This window comes from Dendronephthya gigantea, unplaced genomic scaffold (genome assembly GCF_004324835.1).
Source record: "Dendronephthya gigantea isolate DGI-Jeju-01 unplaced genomic scaffold, DenGig_1.0 000036F, whole genome shotgun sequence".
Taxonomy (NCBI): Eukaryota; Metazoa; Cnidaria; class Anthozoa; order Malacalcyonacea; family Nephtheidae; genus Dendronephthya; species Dendronephthya gigantea.
In genome coordinates, this window is record NW_021163046.1 from 844,740 (window position 1) to 865,145 (window position 20,406).

Below are 20,406 nucleotides of genomic sequence, written 5' to 3' on the forward strand. Positions count from 1 at the left end.
TTTTCTTATCGCAATGCTGCTAGACAAGCTGCAGGCAGGATTACACAAAAGAGTACATTTCCGACTAAGTTGCAAAGGAAATTGCGTCATCTTTAGCTGACGGATAAAGTCGCCCGATCTAAGTACTTAATTCAGTTAAAATAAACATACAATGTAGATATAAAAAATAAAAGTTTATCATAACATCACATTCAAACATGTAAGGAATTTAGAACAGAATCCAATGTGGCAACTGAGCAAAATTCCCACCACCTTATATAAAGAAAGTCAAATAAACATGAGTCGCCTTGTCACGCCTTGCCATTGTCACCTTAAAAGACTCTAAAATGACACATCACAGTATCCAGTGTTTCTGTAAATAACAGACGTTTTAACGTGCTACTTCAATGACCGAAGGAGTGACTGCGTTGCAAGGTACTGGTTTTGGAGGAGAACTCTTCATTTTTGCGCCCACCTCAGCTTTTCAAACGTCTTCACAACGACAATGAAGGAACTGCCTTTAACAAGATTGATCATAAGGAATAATGTCAATATCATGAAACCCAAACTCGTCATCGAGCGTAAGAACACCATCATTATCACCGTCTACCCCTTGAATATCCTCCTCCGCTCCAAAGTTCCCGCTAAAATATTTGGTCTGTTCGTAAGGCACTATGTGAACGTCTTCGTGATCCGCCTTCGATGACGGGTCAGCTGTTCGAGAATGGCGCAGAGAAGAATCATTGTGTCGGGCGTTTCTGCTCGCTTCTTCGTTCCAATACATCGCCTCGTTCACATGATTCTCCTTAGCGTCACGTCGTATCGTACCGTCATGCATTGCGACGTCTTGTGGGTTATCCGAATTCGCGCCTCTGCATATCATGTTGCGCAATTCTGAGAAGACTATCTTGTAGGCTAGACGGAAATCGAGGCTTGCTCGGTAGTATATCATGGCCGATATTGCGTCGCTAAGCAACTGGAAATACAGGATAAACAGGAACAGCGAACCACGCTCCGTATCACATGATTCGCAGTGATCGCGCAGGAGAATGGTGACGATGAAAGGAAGCCAAAGAACATTGAATATAAACGTGAAAATCGCAAACCATTTAGCCAGACGAAGTTCCTGAAAAAAAGAATCTTTAAATGATATATGCAACAAATCATTTCATTTATTTAATGTAATTGTTACGCTTTTTTAGGGTATTTATAATCGATGTAGTCGTAATTTTTAGAGCTTCTGGTTAGCAACCTTTCTATGCAACATGAACGAATATATTTCATCGCCTTACCTTTCTGAGCAGAGTTGTTTGAGTGCGTCCTTTCGAACAGCAGTACAGGAGCACATAGCCAAAAACTTCCACAAGAAAAGGCAATATGAAAAACACAGTCACGAGGAATATTGAATAGTTCTTGAAATCTACCAACGACAGCAATGCAGCCAGTAGAGAGAGAAACCAAACGATAACACATGAAATGATAACATATCCTGGATAAAAAATATTTTATCAAGATTTTATTACTAAACTAGTTAAAGAAATTCCTACAACTACAAAAGCATGCAGAAATCTTCTCCAAGAAGGCTCTCATATTATCTATTCAAAGATACGACATGTTATGATTTGTTACGTCCTAAAATGGCTAAAATATTTACCTCGTTTCAGTTTTCCGTGGACAACAGGCTTCGCCACAATGAGGTAACGTTCAACACAAACGATACTCAGGAGCAACTGGCTTGCGACACCGGAAAACGTCGCAACAACAACCGAAAAGTCCAACCTCGGATCTTCTTCGTAATCCTGAACTAGCGCCATGTTGATTGGAATCGACATCAGACCTCCGATCATTTGAGCTTGAATCAAAAATAAGGATCAACTTTGAAGACGCTTTTCGCTCGAGGAAAGTTGATATTAACTGTCATAACAATATGGAATTTCGTTTAAAACTAATCGACATATTTGTTTACATTTTTAGGTAAAGACAATCTGAATGTCTACATTTTCAATACTTCGTGTAAAATGGTAAATTATGTACCTTTTTACCGGAAGTAGTCAAAATTTATACATTCTGATTGGGTCACCAACATTGTAAACAAACTTGCTGATTGGTCTGAAATGAATTTCCCCCTTGTTAACTCTCATACAAACTCCAGCTTGTCAACTCTCATGCAACTCTTGTCCTTGTTTCAGTTGTTTGATCAAGAAATAAAAGTTTTTAAATTAAAACTCTCATATAAACATTTGCTTGTAAACTCTGATACAACTGTTGTTCTCGTTTGATCAAGGAAGTTGACAAAACTCAAATGTACACTCTCGCTGTTTAACTTCATGCATCTCTTGTTTTCGTTTGATCAAGAAAAGAAAGTTAATGAAACTCTCATGTAAACTCTCGCTTGTCAACTCAACGGCAAATTCTAAGTCGCACCTCTCTGAAGTCTGTTTATTAGACAAATAACCTTACCTAGAGCCATGGAAGAGAGGACGATAACATTGAGTTGAGAATGAAGACGCTTTTGACTCCACGATGCCGTCAAGACTAGACTATTGTTTACCAAGATAGCGATGAAGAGAATGCAGAGAAAAATATAATTCAACACGACTTGGCCATCTTCAAATGACACCATCTTATCCGTTGTTTGGTTCATCATCCCAGATGTAAAAGTGTTTTGTCGTATTATAATTGTTCTGTGAAGATATATTATGAACTTTTCTTCAACTCAGGCTCAGTTGTTCCGGTTTAGAAATGTATGGTCTATGGAGCAAAAACGGAAATTTTGGAATGAAAATTTACCTCTGTAAACAAACCTGGATTAACTGGAGATTTCGTTATTTAGGAAAGGATTATTGAGACAATATACCGGCTGGATTATCTTTATTGCTTTAGTCGAGATATTCTTTATAACTCGCTCGAATTGTTCCCAATTTTCCCAGCTTTTAACCCCCATTCATTTGAATTTTAGACAACAGGTCAGATATAGCATTTTTCGAAGAAGAATTGACTTAAGTATGCGCGTTTTACGTTTTTTTTAACCGAAAAAACCGACAAGAAAGGCAAAATAAGCTTCACAATTCAATAATTTCTGAATAACCATCAGGAACAGGTTGAAAAGTTGTGATTAACAGCTTTCTTAATAGAGATTACAATCTCGTAAAAAAGAGAAATGTACTAAGGCTGCCTGCCAAAATTCCACGAACTTTTTGTAGACGAAAAGCAATTCTTGCAAGACTATAAATATATCATCATCATCCTACACGCGATTAAACTTTATAAAATTAAAATATGAGCGGTTTATTTGCACAGTAACATGTTAAAACCGCCACTATAAACTATATCCATATGCCAGTACGACTTGCAACAAAAACGTTGTCAACACTTACCGGGAGTCTAGCTTGCCAGTTTAATTTTCAAGTGTTGTTAAAATTCGAAAATGAAGATGAGAGCATTTACCTGCGTGTAAAGATAAAACACCGAGACATTGATCTTAGCAAAGCCGAATGTTATGATTGGTGAAGTTGGCAAGCTAATCCTCGCATGGTTAGAAACCTACCTCTGGCTCGGACGATTTTCAAACTTCGTTGAGATATTTCCCGCCAATTTTTATGTACAACTTTTGCGCGAGATACAAGTTAACACAAGAGTTAAAAGCCGAGGGAACGAGCTTTCAAAATGAAGGCAGACGAAAAGCAAACGAAAATAGCATCAGTTGTTTGAACAAGACGTACGACGATACCAAAGAATGCAGAATATCATTACTAGATACAAAATGACGTCATGCTCAATTCCTGAGATCGCAGTTGTTGTAATATGTCAAGTTTTGACATTTTTAAAAACTATTTCACGCTTGAAACGTGCTAAATAGTTCAAGTTAAAGTCCCCACAAAAATTTGCAACACACTCCTTCAGACATGAAAATTATCCACCTAAATTTAACAGTGTAAATCGAGCGTCATTTTAGATAGATAAATGTCGACAGAGTGCGTAAATCATGTTTTTTTTAACAGAAAACCAAAACTCTAATATTTCATCGTAATTGTCGTGAACATGTCAAGGTGGCGGATGTGATAGAATATCTCCACGTGTGTGCACAAAGCACAGTTAAAGAATGACCGATTTGAATACAGAAAAAAAGAAAAACGTACATCTGGACTATTTCACATCGACGAAAACGATTTGTCATGACAAAACGACTAAAGGAACCGGCATATTTTCTACGTGTTTAAAAGCAATTTTATTTCTCATGTCAATACGCAGCACGCGATAAAACAACCCTAAACTAAACATGCAATTTACATGATGGATAAAAACGTCCCTCTGTATAAAAAGGCATTTTATGTAACATACAACCCGCATGAACCTGGATACCGGTCAAGGATTTTAGCATCCATTTATTGGTCCAGCATTATATATAGTCCTGAATGTGAATTGTATACATTATTATGGGGAAATTTAACTCGCACGGTAACGCAAGCTAGTTCCATCCACTGTTTGTTACGAGCCTACTTCTTGTTCGCTTGAACGAATGTCCACATATCTTTAACAACCTAAGCAAGTGAGAAGTATGTACCATCAAATGGCCTTCAACTGAGTTCATCGACACATGTGAAGTTGACTGGGATAATGTACAGTATTTACTGTATCGCTGTTTGAACAAGTTTGAAGTCAAACTTAATATGCATTTCCCTCTTGAAATACATCATTGTTGCTGATCAAACGTATCAATTCTTTGCACCCACCTTTTCGTCAGTGATTTTCATATTTGTTTTCATGAAATTTTTAAACTTGTCCATTTTTTTCGGCAGGTTCGGGGACTAAAACATAAAACAATTCCCTTCTAAAATCCCACGTTCGGCTCTATGCAGATGGTAAATTCACGTTGTAAACAAACCTTTAAAAGTTTCTGTTTTACGGTGCTCAGGTCAGGCGTCTTTGGTAGATTTACAGAAGCTTCCATGTTACCCTGAGTGAAAGAATCATCACAATCTCGCTTGGCCATCAGAAATATATTTATTTATTCACTTAGCCATCTCAGAAAAGGGCGGGTGTGCCCCTAGACCTCCCCCCCCTACCCTACCTTTATCTTCGGGAGAAAAGCCGCAAAAAGCAAAATAACTTGACCGATGACGTATCGAGCATTTTCACGTTTCAACAATACGGACTATAACTCCAGAATAAATGCCATCTCAGAAAAGGGCGGGTGTGCCCCTAGACCTCCCCCCCCCTACCCTACCTTTATCTTCGGGAGAAAAGCCGCAAAAAGCAAAATAACTTGACCGATGACGTATCGAGCATTTTTCACGTTTCAACAATACGGACTATAACTCCAGAATTCATATTTCAGTCAGTTTTAGAAAGAGCGGGAAATTACCAACACTACCTTCTTTGGCGTCTGTTTGTTCGGCGTTTGTTTCTTTCCAGGCGTTTTATTTTCCTCTTTCTTCTTTCCAGGGGTAACCTTTGCGGGCTTTCCTTTATTCTGTAGAAACAAACGTTTATTTGTAGCACATACCGCAAGCACCATTTCTGCATTATTGTTTTAACGATAAGTCGCGCTATCCAGTGTATTAGGCGGTCAGTGACTATGCTTTGTGACTATTTTGTGAAACTAAAACCTCCAAAATTGCATGGATTAGATTTCAGTGAAATATCGAATCATAAAATGGTACCCGCCACAAGAATTTTGATGTTTTGAGTTAGGACCAGCCACATGTAACCAACAAGAAGACAAAATATAGCCGAACGCACGAATTCTAGCTGCACTTCGCCCCCCCCCCCCCGGCGTTTCACTTCCAGTGAAATATTCGTACCTGGGTTAAGCCTTCCTCCTCTTTATCTGATTCCTCATCGAAATCATCTTCATCGTCTTCATCATCTTCGTCATCATCGTCATCATCATCGTCATCATCATCACTGTCATCATCATCATCATCGCTATCGGACGCATCTTCATCATCGTCATCATCTTCCGAATCGACATCGAAATCATCATCATCATCATCCTCGTCGTCTTCGGAATCATCTTCGTCATCCTCATCTAACTTGGCCTTCTGTGAAAAAAAAATCGATTTTTATGAAACGAATTCAGTAAATTAGCTATAACAACTTTAAAATTAAGAAACTTCTTCAGAATCAACAGACCATTTGAAGAATAAATTCAACCTAAAATCAAAGACAGGCGCCCAAGGTTACGGTTTTGAAAAAAAGTATCTCAAAAATGGCGGCATATTCGTCATGGCGAGTGCGAATTGTGCGAGACAAATGTGTAGTTATTATATGCAAATAATTATATCAAGAGTTCCCACACAAAAATTGATTATTCAAGTTATAAATCGCCTTTCAAAATTATTATATTAGGAATATTGGGCAGAAATGTTGTTCTTGGTTTTCAAATACCTTCGCAGGAGCTGAAATTGGTTTCTTCGACTTGGTGTCAACAGCTGGTTTCTTTGTTTTGTCCACTTTTCCTTTGGCTACCTTTGCCTTGTCGTCTTTCAGATTTATCGGGATGAGTTGGTCTGGTTCCTCATCGCTGGATGCATCATTGCCTGAGGGTTATCAAAATAAACAAATGAATTCGAACCTGGCAATGTAACAAAATATACCCCACAATACAAGCAAATAATAGAGCTATATATATATATTCATTTAGCAAAGCTTACCATTGACTATTTCAAGCCTTGCTTTCTTAGCGGCCGGACGTTGTTCTTTTCCAGACTTGGGTGGATTTTGTCGTTTTACATTCGGTGGCTGGGTTTGAACACAAACAAAGGGTTAAAATATCAGATATGGTTTTTCAACAACACAATGGAAATAATTTAAACTATTACAAGTGATGATAAATAATGTAAGTCTTACCGACAATAGTTTTCCGGATGCAATGCCTTCATCTAAAATATAAAAAATATTGATTTCAGAATTATAAAAATTGATCTCATATGTATAAGTGTGACTGCAATTATACCAGTCACTTTAACTGAACAGTGATTTACTAATCTTAATTTACAAGTTTAATTTGTTTTGCTCATTACAATCCTGTGAAAAATGTAGGATGGTCATTCCTTTGAATAGTTTACCAGATAGTGATCTCAAGATTTAACTAAATGTCAAGTCCCTGATCTCAACATATTTTGGTATCTATGACCATCCTTATTTTCTTAACTGGATGACATATCTCTGACTTTGATATATCCAGAAACTTGCAAAGACATGATCAAACCCTTATGACCAGATACTTCATTCACAACTGATCTCAAAAAGCCTCACTAAACTAGCTTACACAATCCAAGTATTTAGAGACATAATTCAACTACAATTACCAATGCTGTCCTCTTCGTCACTGTCAACATAACCCTCGGATAACACTAGAGGTTTTATAAAAAACAAACTTAGTTATCTTAACAATTTTGTACCTTTAAAAAAGCAAAAATTAATGTAATGTACCTTGAATGTGACTACCAGACAGATGAACTGGTCCAACTCCTACAATATATTCAAAACAAAGTTCTCAAAATATAAGAGACCAAATTCTTGAAAATTTCAATTATGATTGGGGAGAACATGAAAAAATCCTGCCTAAATCTACCAGTTATAAATAAACATTATCAAGAACTTTACCTTCAATAAGTTTGAAGGTCGCTTCCGAATTAAACTCTAGTCGACACTGTACCTGTTAAAAAGATTTACTGGATAGTTAAAAAGCTAGGTAAAATACTTGAAGAAAATAACTTCTTCTTAATGACAAAATTTTGAGAGATATGCAGGCTTGAATCCTTGTGTAAATAAGGTTAGTTCATCAAGGGTATGTTTCCATGACTTTACAAAAGTTTTGCTCAAAATATATTCACCTGGTTTCAATAATCATTTGTGTATTTTGGCTACCGGTACTATATTAATAAGAAATATTCTTGCCATTTTTTACCTGCCTAACTCCAGAACCAAGAATGATAATAGGCTGTGTTATTGAGTTGTCGTTGACACCTTTTGTTGTGACCTGTACAACATGAGAGTTGTCTTTTGCTTTCGGCCCAAGGCATGCCTGAAAAAATGGGTGTAATCACAAGAAATGTTAGGAAAATATCAGCAAAAAAGCATAAAAAACCGCTCAAACCATGCAATTGTTTTTCCCAATCAGCTCGAGAGTTTCGTGGTGATCAACATAGAACAAAACCACCGCTCTTCAGAAATGCGTCATGGTCATCATTTTGGGAAGAATAATTTCCTAATATCCTAAGCATGGCTATCAGAACAGAACTGCATTCGAAATGATAATTGATTGAGAATATCAACCATGTTTCCCAACGTAAAGTCGGTTGACCTGGTGTTGTTGAGATAGATGGTTTCGCTTTGTTAATAGCCAGTTGAAATGGATTTCATGCAGATTAACTGCAGATCATTGGCATGGTAAACTTTGCCAAATCTTCAGCAGTTTGGCTAATAACTTGAACGGAATAAATGCACCATACATGATGATCTGGCCATGGTAGATTGGAACAGGACCCTTTAGCATTTTGGACAGTTTAAAAAGTATGTTTTACCACTTTTATTTCATGGCGAATATACTTGTCTTCACAGCCAAATCAAATCATGAAAGATTTTAATACTGGTATTAAATTCGAGTTAAAATAAACACTGCAACTTTTGCACATTTGCGGCAAACAACGAGTGAAATTCAACAATCGAGCGACCTTATGCATGAAACACTAACCTGAACCGGCAAAATAGCATTGGATTACACAAATCAATCGACGGTTTAACATTAATAGGACGTTTTATCTTTTATATACGTGCCTGACTGAGAGCAAGTTGGTTTAAAATGTCGACTTCCACAGGGCTTTCTTTGGCATCTAAACCAAGCCATTCTACCTCGGGCTTGTCTTTGCTCAGCGTACAACCTAGACAAGCATATGGCGTTAGAAAATTACTCGATTTTGGGTAGGAAAGGTTAAAAAAATTTACCCCAAAAATAGTTTCTTTCCAAGGAAGCCATTCTTTTGAAACACGTGTTGCAGAGAAAACACTTCTTTGCGTTGTCTCCGGAAAAAAGGAAAAAAAATTCGAACGCCGTATTTTTATATGGCGGCAAACCGCGATTGGGCTGGGCTCTAGCAATTTTGACGCTGATCTCGCGTTTTTACTGTATTGACGATCTATAAAGTATAAACCAAACAAGTTCCCAAAAAGACCAAAACAAGCAGTTTAAAGCTAATGTTTTAATGGTGAAATGCTTGTCCTATGTAAAGTTTCCAGCATGTTTGGCGCTCATATACAAACAAAAAATATAACCATGCTTTGGTTATGATGTCAAATATTTTGACATGGATAACCACGCTGTTTTAATGGTGAAATAATTGTCCTATGAAAGTTTCCAGCATGTTTGGCGCTCACATACAAACATTGAACAATATAACCATGCTTTGGTTATGATGTCAAACTTTTGATAAGGATAACCACGCCGTTTTAATGCTCAAATGCTTGTCCTTTTTGTCTCTATTTTCTATTTGGCTAGACATATGTACTGAACATAACTAATTTCAATCCATTTGTAAACATTGTGGATTTATTACGACAGATATCGTTGGAAATTAGAATACTCATTTTTTTTAATTGGTTATTAAAATAAATGTTGAAGAAGTAAAAGTTACGATAGTATTCAAGATACGATACACTGGAATTTCCAGTGAAAAGCATTCCTTTAACGGGCTCGAAACTCCGCCTTTAATCTCGGGAGAGCATTTCCTTCACCACTATGCAGACCATCTTGACTTGGGGTGAACGACTACAGTTAACTTTAATTTATAGTTCGTGGCAAAATTGGCTGATAAGAATCTCGTGTTTTCTACCAGACTACCATTTAACTGCTCAAAATCTAGTTATAAAGTTTTATACAACCGGCCCCGTGCAGTGATCTATACTTGTTTAGTTTATAGTTTCGTACTGTTGATGATTTGTTTTTTTTTCTTCTTGAAGAAGGTTTTAGGGGCTGTTTACATGAGCCCGTTTACCCGAGATTCAACGAAGCGTGAGATGATTTTGAGGTATTGGAATGAGCATATAACATGATTTGGCAGTCATATAATCACCACAATAATAGCATGTGCTTGTTTGGTGTCATAAAGACTTATTTCAATACCTCAAAGTCCTCTCACGCTTCGTTGAATCTCGGGTAACCGGGCTCATGTAAACAGCCCCTTAATCTTTTACGCGCGTGTACGTAAAACAGCCTTATTCGTATATTCAGTTCTGCCCGACCTATGTGCCCGACAGATTTCTACTGTAAGCGATTGCACTTACAAAACAAATCCATCGAGCAGAACTGAATATATTATATATGAATAAACACTTCCTAAATTATCGTGTTTCCATATTACGTCGAAGTCGGCAAAGTATTATTGCCGGTGATTATTGATGAGTGAAATCTTTTGTGTTTCTGAAACTGAATGAGTCGGCCACAGGTCGACGTCATATGGAAATCATGCAGGCTTTTAACTTTTACGTGCGTGTACGCACCTGCAAAAATTGCGACAATAGAAAGTAGCCCTAAGCCCCTAACAAGTTTTATTGTAAATTGATAACGTTCAATTTATAACGACCTATGTTCATTCGGCCGTATTTAATTATTTAAACGGATTTTAAAAAAGGTAATATCCGTGCACTCAAGTTTGCATATTGGTTCTGCTTTGAATATAATAAAAATTCGACGTGCCCAGATTTAAAAATCGCACAAATTTTAGAACTAGGCCTATAGTAAACCAATATATAGTGTTTGATATATGGACAGTTTTGTCTAATCGTCTAGAAATATGGCAGTTTACGTAAACATAACGTTGTTGTTAATTTTTTACGGATTTGACGTCACGCTTTTCAGCGATCACTTCACATTTCAACAACCGCTTCACCTCGCTTGGGTTCACAAACATATCTGTCATTAACGAAATGCTTCACGTTCGGTTGATCAAACCAGCAACAAGATTGCTTAAACACTATTACCAAGAGCTTCTTGCGCGGCAAGGCTGGCGTCCTTGTGTCGATGATATCGACTGTTTCCTTGAGTTGGACCCGACAGCTTTTTACGTTGGCGAGTTAGATGGCAAACCAATTGCTACACGTTCAATCATAAAATACGCAAACGGCTATCATCATTTGGGCTCGTATTGCGTTGAAGAGCAATATCGACATCGTGGCAGGGCCGGATTAACCATATGGCTGAAGGGCGTCCGCCCATGGGCCCCGCGCTTTAGGGGCCCCGCGCTTTACTTGGTTATAATTTTTTTTGCGCGTGAGTCGACGCCGTCACGCCGAAAGGGCCCCAACCAAAGCCGCATGGCCACAAAATAAAATAACGTTATTCCAAAAAGTAGGTATTTACTAAAAGTTTGTTTAAGAAATTCATTTTAGAATCTTGCATAAACTGCAGTTTAGACATGACTCATTGCCTATTTGTCTCACCGGAGCGCAGGTGTCATTTGACACGACGTCTCATTACGTCTTACACGTACATTTTAAACCTTACATCAGATTATGTTACTGAGTAGAGATGAGAGTAGTGTATATTGATAGAGCTGGCTATTGCTATTGATAAGCTGGGTTGGATGAAAGTTAAAATTCATGTACATACGTTCTTATTTGTCATAGAGTTATTTTTGCACATCATGGTACACATATTATATTTTGATTTCAGGACAATCTGAATTTCGGCCCGCCGGGGGGGGGGGGTTTAGGGGCCCCGCGCTGAAAAAATGCTACGGGCCCTGCGATAGGTTAATCCGGCCCTGCATCGTTGATATGGAACAAAAATTGATCAAATCTGTCTTGCTAACTCGATTGGCGCGAAAAACAGGTCAATATATTCTGGTCCAGACATAGCTAGGATAGCGGAAAAATCACACAACATGATTTCACGATGGACTGTGGGGATATACGATCTTAATATTACCAAAGCTTTGGATGCACTCAAAGACTATTCAGATTGTTGTGAGGTGAAGTGCATTAGCAAAATCAACATGGAAGATATCTACAGCTATGATACAGCAGTGTTTGGATACAACCGGAGCAAGTTTTTACAGAAATGGTTGAATACACCAGGCACTCACACCCGGGCTGCAATCGACAAAGAGGGATCGCTCGTTGGTTATGTCGCTGCAAGAACGGCGTTCATTCACGAGGAAGGTTATAAAATCGGTCCTCTGTTTTGTGAAGATATTGAAGTTGGTAAAGCGCTTCTCAAGGGAGTGTTTGAAGATATTCGTGATCGTGGTTTGTCATCGTCAAACTCGGTGATTGTCGACAGTCCAACTGGACGAAATTCTCAAGCCAAAGAACTCATGAAAATCGTACGAGGAAAATACCTCGGATATAATGAATTTATGACCACGAATGGTCTTCCAAAAGGATGCTTTGACCAATGGTTTGCCATAACATCGCCTGTTTGTGGTTAAAAACAGCTAATAAAACTAATTGAAATTAAGACAGGTCTTCAGCTAATGAAGTAAATAAAAAAAAATATGCATCACGCCCGGTTTTCAAGGTTTTCCCCCACAAATATTTCGTGAGAAAAATTGTTGTTGTCTATGATGACATTGTTTTCATTGTATACGAAATAAACTTTGCTCGGGCAAAGACGGTTTTGTTCTAAAAATGATAGTTGGCATGACAACGACATGGTTTTCTGATTTCGTACGATGAAGCAATAATCCAGATGGTTTTAATGGACTAAATACTTACTAAGACTTGTCCTTCGTTCCTGAGTTTACCTTCCGTTTATTGGAGGTTGCAATTGCTAGAACCTTAATTGGTTTATCAGGGAGGTTGCAATTGCTAGAACCTTAATTGTGGCTGGGGTGTATATACCTTATTCATCATTCTTATGCCCGACTATTTTATTTTATGTGCTATCGTTCCTTGATATGTAAACATTAATATATGAATATACACCCCTAAATTAAACGGTCTAATAGCTACGACGCTGTATGGAATACGAGATAATTTTTGCCTATTCTCCCCTGGCTCCAATTATTTAATAAATGTCTCACGGATTATGGTGTCAATTGTCTTTGAAGCTCTATGTAAACTCTTGTTATAGTTTTGTTTTGTGCTTTAAATATTCACTGATTTTGGTTAGGAATTTGGAGAAGAACAATGCCAATGGAATTAGCTTCCTCGAGACCGCATGCCAATATCTTGAGGTATGCTGTAAAAGACTGTTGTTAAAGACTTTAATTCGCCCATTATAGACGTTATATTAATCTGACTAACCCGCAATATCCCTAATCATACATACGTCTGATGTCCGCTGTTTTTTTCAATCCCTATTTGTCTCTCATCGGCACTCGCCGTATCGCTTTCGGGGCGAACATCACCGGAGAGACACTCGGAAGGCGACGTCGAGATTTCGCGGATATTAAGAAACGCTGTGCTGCCGGCTTCTGAAGCCGTATCAGCCCATCTTACATGAGGTACTCGGGGTACATCTTGTCTACCAACCAGACCATCTTGTTCGGGGCTCGTGCCGTAATTCACAGCGTAATGACTAAAACCGCTGCCCTGGCTATCGTCGTCACATGAATGGTCGGTAACATCCGTTCCAAGACTGGTGCTGCTAAAATCATCATCAACCACAGGCTGGCGATCATGCACAACGTATTTTCTAACTCTTGTTTTTGCTTCTTGGGTGCTGACATCAGATTCGGAGCTCCCACCGAGGACGCCCCCCGTCTCGTACGGGAGAAGTATTTTAGGCGGAATTCGCCGATGGGATCTTTTCGTTTGAGGCCTTGTTTGGCTTACACCTGGATTTGGCGAAGGTGATTGCTCGTTATTGTTTGAAACAACGCTTGTCTGGCTGGAATTGAAGCCGTTTTCATCGCACGTCGTGGCAAATTCGGCGCTGCTCGTCGACAGGAAGCTGCTACCTTCGTACCGTGCCGTAAGCCTCTCGGAATCTATCGACGCTCGATGTTCTCCGTCCAAAACATTTGGAGACTGGACCGGCGTGCTTACGATTACCTCATCTGACGTGTACAAATCCAACGGGCTGTGTCGAGTGTCATCGGCGTTGTCCTCGAAGTCGAAGTGAACCGGGGAACAAGCCGGGTTCGAAATCCCGTGCTTACACTGCGTATCAACCATCGCATCTCCGCAGTCCGAAATACACTGGGCTCGGTCACATGCGCTATCTTTTCCAATCAGTTCCTCGACCAAATTTTCCTGAACATTCCTCTCAGTGACGAAGGCTTTGCCGTTGATCGTGAAATTCAACTTCCCGCTTTTGATGGCTTCCCTCATCAAGCTCAAAATAAGATCAAGTTGTTTTTGTATCTTTCCATTGGTTAATCTTCCCTCGTTTCCATCGCTCGAACGGTGGGAAGAAGCCGAAGAACTTGGGCTGCTGCTTCCATTTTGTTGTTCAATATTCCTTTTGTTTTTGTCTTCTTTTTGTTGAGAAGACTTTGGCTTTCGATTCGAACTTTCACCCTGTGCAACCAACACCTCACTCTCCACTGCTAGCCCACTAATCATTGCGTTACCAACCCTATTTTCTTGACCTAAAATGATATTTAAGTTCATCGAACCAGGCTGGGGTAGGCTGACACCGTTGCTTTGCAAACGAGACGTTAAAATCTTGTTCAACTTCTCCACGCCCGACAACAACTTGTCCATATCGGAAACGGTGGTGCCAACCTTTGGTCCAAAGCGTTCGTTCATGATGCTGTGAATTTCCTCCACCCCTCGAAGTAGTTTTTCTTTCGTGCGTTTCTTGTCCCGTTTTCCCAAGTCAATGTCTCCCGAAAGGCTAGTCACGTCAGGACTACAAGACTTATGTATATATTCACAGTAACCTCGCCAGATGGAAGATGATAGTTTTTGCTCCAAGTACAAGATTGTCTTCGCCCTTTGCATCGTTGCAGTCTCCAAAGAATTCTCATACATCCTTGAAAAAAATAAAGATTTTTTGGCGAAAATATATTCATTTAATGCGATGAAAATATGATCGTAAATTTAGTCAATATACCACCTTCTCTACAAGATGTGTTTGTAAACAATTTTGGAAGGATTTCACTCACAAATTTGTTGAGTTCTGTTGAAATACAACACCTTACAACTTACAAAACACGTCTGTGGGATTCGAATCAAGGGCGTCAATCCACCTAAAAATTGGGGAGCCGAACTTTCAAAATGAATGTTATATATTAGCTAGATATGTGCGAAATGTATTATGTTCAGCACAAAATGACAAGGAAATTAATCAATATAAAAACAATATATACCTTGTGAAGGTGTCAGCGAGCATTGCAATGAGAAGATTCAGAGTTACAATGGTCGAAACAGCAACAAAACTTCCCACAAGAATCCTGGCCATGTTTTCATCGATGCTCACTAAATCATCCACCATCGAAAGATTACTGAGAGCAGCCATACTGAACACCGTGAAAATTAGTCCAGGAATGTCCGACAGAAACGGTGCGTTGTCCTCGTTTGTTGGACCGAATATCATCCAAAATATTGACGCGTATGGCACGAAAAGTAGAATGAACAAGACTGACCATTTAAAGAAGTCTTTTAACATCGGCGCAATGGAGGCAACGAAGGGTCCTGGACCTGAGATGAATAATACAGCAATAGAAATGTTCAATTTAGCCCGCAAAAAGCCCTGGTTAAAGGAAGCCCCTAAAACGCTGGGATCACCACCAATCGTTTGTATCAGAGGAATTGAACAGATGCGAAATTTCAACGCTATTAAAAGACCCCCTTATCAGCAGTTCTGACAACTAGATCGGTTTCCCTTTAAAATTAATTTCATAGACTAGCCGTTACACGTATCTACCATATACCAACCTTCAAAAGGGCGCGTGAACTTCAGCAATCTTACATACAGCACAATCAACACGAACGACACGATGCGCACGTGGACATCACGCGTCATCTTGGAGCCGGTCACGAGGAAGGCGATGTGCGACGAGATGCCAGACAGTATCAGAAGTAAAGCAAGCCAGTCTAGAAAAATCCAGTCTTAGTTGATAGGTTGCAAGATTCAGTCACTCAGGACTCGTTGAGTTTGAATGTGAGTGAGCTTTCAAAATACAGGCGTTAGGCCCGCTATATAATTTATGCTAATATTTTGGTTTTTACGACGGTAAAACCAAGCAGTTTCTAAAGGCACTGTTACACTATGCAATTTTTGAGGGACGTTAATTTGTAAAGAGTGTTCAAAATGCTAAGAAAACGTATGAAATCGTAAGAAATATTTGTATTTGTCAACTTTAGATAACTCAGGATTAGAACTGCACTGCAAGTTGCAAGGAAAGTTGCATAGTGTAACACCGCCTTCAAGCCAAGTTTCAATAGATTCCAGCCGGGTTGTCATGCAAGCCAAGTCATGATATTTAATCGTTTACCTAGAACTACCCAGCCATCTTGTCTTGTAAAGAAGCGTTCCTCTCTCGCGTCTTTAATCTCTTTGTCCAAATACTCGTTTTCATCCCGCCATTTTGGATGGCAAAATCGCTTGTCGTTCCACAGGCTTTTCTCGCGAAACGCTTTCCAACGTCTTATGGCCTTATTCAAGTAGATGAAACTCGAGATTTGCTTGTAACATTCGAACCCTGTCAACAAAACTGCAGCGATGGCGAAAAGAAGGCGCCACCACGCGTATCTAAGAAGGTAAATGTAAAAAATTAGGTATTTGTTTCCCTATGTTACACCAGATGAGAATCACACAGCTACAGCGTAAAAACGCTCAGGTTGATGCAAGTTGATATAAACAGGATGGAGCAATGTTGTGCTGCCCACATTGTTCAGAGTTGTTATCAACATTGAACAATATTGTTGAAACTGAATCGGGTGTAACAATATTGTTCAATATTGATAACAACCCTGAACAATGTGGGCAGCACAACATTGCTGCATCCTGTTTATATCAACTTGCATCAACCTGAGCGTTTTTACGCGTGTACCCAAAGCGGACTTTACCTTAATGGCCAGTATAATTGGGCGGCATTTAACGGAATCGTTATGCCAATAATTGTCCACACGAACGCAAAGGCAACGTTAACGAATAAGTCAAACTGAGCCCCTTTCTTGCCGAAAAACTCCCACTTCACGTTGATAAGCCTTTTAATCACAGGATGCATTACGATACAGTATTGTTCGTACTGGATGGCGACTTCCAGGGGGGAGCGAGCTTTGTTTTCTCGGGGGCTGTCCTCCAGGATTCGCGGACCTTCAACGTAGTTCAAAAAGTTGTACTCCTTTCTGTTTATCATGTCCTGCGAACGGAATTGGTCCAACGCGATTGTAGCGACCTCGGGCATTTTGAGGATAAGAAGGGATAGCGTCATCTCTCCGTTGTGATCATAAATACCCGACGGTGTCCCGAGTTCAACCAAGTATCGGGCGGCCTTTGATCTGCTCATCGAGGCCGCGACCTAAACAGTTCACAAATTTGTTGCGCATGCTGTTGATTAGAAAAATTAAAGTTGCAGAAAAACTAATCGGCTTCAATTTTCCATTTCAGAGTTAACATTCCACTCTATTTACAGTTTAGTGACCTTACATGTAATGGCGTTCTGTTCTGGTAGTCTCTGCAGTTGACGTTCGCGCCATAGTTTATGAACAACTTCAGAGCCTGACAAGCATCGTTCTTTGCAGCGAAATGGATGGGTGTCTGCAACTCTCCGAACGTTGTGATATCTTTATCAGCCTTGTGATGAAGCAGGAATTCGATCATCTCAGTGTAGTCCACAGCTGCGGCAACGTGCAGGGGGGCACGACCATATTTGTCTTGCTGGTTAATGTTTGCTCCTGGGTGTTATAAAAAGGGATTATAAAAAGGGGATAGTTTTGGTGTGAAAAGTAAATCGATGCTTGCATAAATCTATTCCGAAGATTTCCTAGTTATAGCAATCCGTACAGTTTCCTAAATTCTGCAAAATTCTCTACAAAACTGCGCCTGTCGTATACAGACATCTCTCTAATACAGACACCTCTAAATACAGTCACCTCTCTAATGCAGACACCTCTTTACTTCAGACGTCTAGACTACACACATCTCTCTAACATAAACACCTCTCCAATACGGACACCTCTCAAATACAGACACCTTTCTGATACCGACACTTCTCCAATACGTACACCTTTCTAATCACACAGACACGTCTCTAATATGAACATATGAAGCAATCAAATATGCGATAGATTCTGTACCTCGGTTGAGTAAAAAACGGGCAACGTCGACGTTCCACGATCGTGCGACTTCGTGGAACATCGTCTGTCCATACTTGTCTGCGGTGTTGATGTCGGCTCCATTCTCCAAGAGCGACTCGACAAAGGAAAAATCAAATTCATCGTCATCGCTGTTCGAGCTCGCCAACCGTGCGATGTAATGAATAAGAGCCTGGTTACGAATTTCTTTAGTTGCCCCCATGCCCCTGGTTTGGTTCTCGCCCCCGGCCGCGGTGACGTCAATCACGGCATGCATTGCAACATTGGTTCGATCCGCAGCACCGGGGATTTCCTTCAACAACTGCTCTTGATAATCTTTGAACTTTCTGCGTTTTTGACGCTTGGATTTCAGAGCACGCCAGTCCAAAACGATGTCTTCCAATAAATCCTGGCGTCTACCATTTCCATTCTCATCCACGCTCGACTCAGACATAACGTTCCACGTCGACTTCGATTAAAAGCTTAGAAAATATATTGTAAAAAAATGAGCAATGATGGACTGGCGAAAAATCGAGGTCAAAATGATTTCTCCAGAAAGGAACTACTACTAATAATAAACACAACATGCAATGTTTGTTTGAGTAATTTCGTATATTTTTCACTTTAAACAGAAAAAGTTGCGTTGCTTACGTTGCAAAAGTATAACAATCATTCAAAACGCGTTTTACAAACTTTTCACAATCAAACTTTGCAATTTTATAAGATTCGATTCCAGCATGCCCTCTCCAGCTGCCGTAATTCAATTACTTCCATTATCTATAGATCAAAAATTAGTATATAATGCAAATATTCTGCTCATGAAGACGTGATATCTTTGTAAACTTTTTCTCATTTGGAAATTCTCGATGGCCAAAGCTGTAGATAATATCAATAAAGATCTATCTGATTTGCTCGTATCATCTAATGCACAGACTACGTGAGTTATCTATGTCTCCTAAATCACAGGGGGCAATCCAGACCAATAGGCAATAGGCTATACTTCATATATGGAAATTCAGTATCAAAAATGCTGAGCCATTAATTCTTAGCTTCAAATGTCGTAGCTATTAAACTTGGTTAAGGTTATAGGGCTATAATTAAAGAGGCTATTTTTATTATCTTTCCGGCCAAGCAAGCCTTTATTATACTGTCTTATATATTTTGCATGTCTGCCATGTAAAGATCGATGTGGTCTGATTGATGAAGTTTTACTTAATTCCAATGCATGCTTATATGAAAAGCCTTCTTCTTTTGAAAAATATATGCATGCATGCAGAGTTATGTATAATAAATATTAACTTTATATCTTGAGATGATATAATCTTTGTGTACAGTCCGAAATTTTAGCCGAAAATTGCGGTAAAACGATTATTATTAATGTTATCTTCATCCCTCGGCAAAGCCGGGCAGCAAAAATATATATAGATATTATTACAATGTTATTCGCATGCAAGGAATTTCTCGGTTTACAAAAAAACCTCTTGCAGTCTTGGGAGTTGAGTATGAATAACCTCTAGTTTAACCGCAAATGAATATGCCACATTAAGATTTGTAAATATCGTTTAAATAGCGCTTATAAACCCGTCAATTTCTTGTTTTCATGATTAGGCGAGAAAATATCCAATTTTTACAATTTTGATTATATATGAATAAATTACTAACAATTATTATCGCATTTTGCAGTGCAGATTTCCAATCACAGTCATTTAAAATATTATTATACATTAAACAATAATTTAACTGTTAAAAAAAGCATTATGAGTATAGACTCTTCGTCGCAACAAACGAATATTCATAAGAAACGTTTAGTCAAAACATGGTTTCCGTTTTTAGACTGTATAATTATAAACGATCGATTTATATGCACGCTTTTTTACAAGTTACATAAAATACGCGATTTTTGGCAGATAAATATACTTGTTTTAAAACATTTCTTGCGACATCATTGATATTTACACGATGTGCAAGTGTTAAACTTACCTAAACAGAGTCTTCATGAAGCTTATTAAGATGTTTAAGAATCAGTAATTCTGATATTCCGTGGCTACATTCATTAGACTATAAAATCTACATCGGTCGTCTCGCATATCGCCGGTGTGAGATACGGCAGTCAACTATAACTGTCTATCAATTTATACGTCACGAAATTTTGCAAGAACTTTGCGGTCGATCAGTAGACCGATAAGCCTGACATAGCTGCAAAACGTATGCCTAATTTTGGGGTTTTCATTCGTC

General features: G+C 38.9%; 4 protein-coding genes across 5 annotated transcripts; 1 reads left to right on the forward strand and 3 right to left on the reverse strand.

Annotated features, from left to right (window-relative positions):
- Positions 1 to 190: 190 nt before the first annotated feature.
- Positions 191 to 3,668, reverse strand: LOC114525947 (sphingosine 1-phosphate receptor 2-like). Of its 2 annotated transcripts, none has more exons than XM_028547409.1 (6): positions 3,527 to 3,668; positions 3,357 to 3,426; positions 2,440 to 2,663; positions 1,634 to 1,831; positions 1,272 to 1,468; positions 191 to 1,105 (listed from the first exon to the last, which is right to left on the reverse strand). In XM_028547409.1, the coding sequence occupies exons 3-6, from the start codon at positions 2,624 to 2,626 to the stop codon at positions 500 to 502; spliced, it is 1,188 nt and encodes a 395-aa protein (XP_028403210.1). In that variant the 5' UTR covers positions 2,627 to 2,663; positions 3,357 to 3,426; positions 3,527 to 3,668; the 3' UTR covers positions 191 to 499. The 2 variants fall into 2 exon arrangements, with proteins under 2 accessions (XP_028403210.1, XP_028403209.1); XM_028547408.1 differs by having other exon boundaries at positions 2,440 to 2,730.
- Positions 3,669 to 4,349: 681 nt separating this feature from the next.
- LOC114525888 (mitotic apparatus protein p62-like) lies at positions 4,350 to 9,032 on the reverse strand. Its single transcript, XM_028547349.1, has 14 exons — positions 8,932 to 9,032; positions 8,764 to 8,867; positions 7,895 to 8,011; positions 7,591 to 7,642; positions 7,417 to 7,455; positions 7,293 to 7,337; positions 6,832 to 6,863; positions 6,636 to 6,723; positions 6,370 to 6,521; positions 5,784 to 6,023; positions 5,354 to 5,452; positions 4,865 to 4,936; positions 4,713 to 4,787; positions 4,350 to 4,520 (listed from the first exon to the last, which is right to left on the reverse strand). Exons 1-14 carry the CDS (start codon positions 8,960 to 8,962, stop codon positions 4,476 to 4,478), a joined length of 1,191 nt encoding a protein of 396 aa, XP_028403150.1. The 5' UTR covers positions 8,963 to 9,032; the 3' UTR covers positions 4,350 to 4,475.
- Positions 9,033 to 10,703: 1,671 nt separating this feature from the next.
- LOC114525889 lies at positions 10,704 to 12,519 on the forward strand. The gene is made up of 2 exons (XM_028547350.1): positions 10,704 to 11,251; positions 11,767 to 12,519. The coding sequence occupies exons 1-2, from the start codon at positions 10,909 to 10,911 to the stop codon at positions 12,408 to 12,410; spliced, it is 987 nt and encodes a 328-aa protein (XP_028403151.1). The 5' UTR covers positions 10,704 to 10,908; the 3' UTR covers positions 12,411 to 12,519.
- Positions 12,520 to 13,242: 723 nt separating this feature from the next.
- Positions 13,243 to 18,625, reverse strand: LOC114525890. The gene is made up of 7 exons (XM_028547351.1): positions 18,175 to 18,625; positions 17,525 to 17,772; positions 16,942 to 17,396; positions 16,368 to 16,624; positions 15,808 to 15,966; positions 15,240 to 15,570; positions 13,243 to 14,902 (listed from the first exon to the last, which is right to left on the reverse strand). The coding sequence occupies exons 1-7, from the start codon at positions 18,623 to 18,625 to the stop codon at positions 13,243 to 13,245; spliced, it is 3,561 nt and encodes a 1,186-aa protein (XP_028403152.1).
- Positions 18,626 to 20,406: the final 1,781 nt, after the last annotated feature.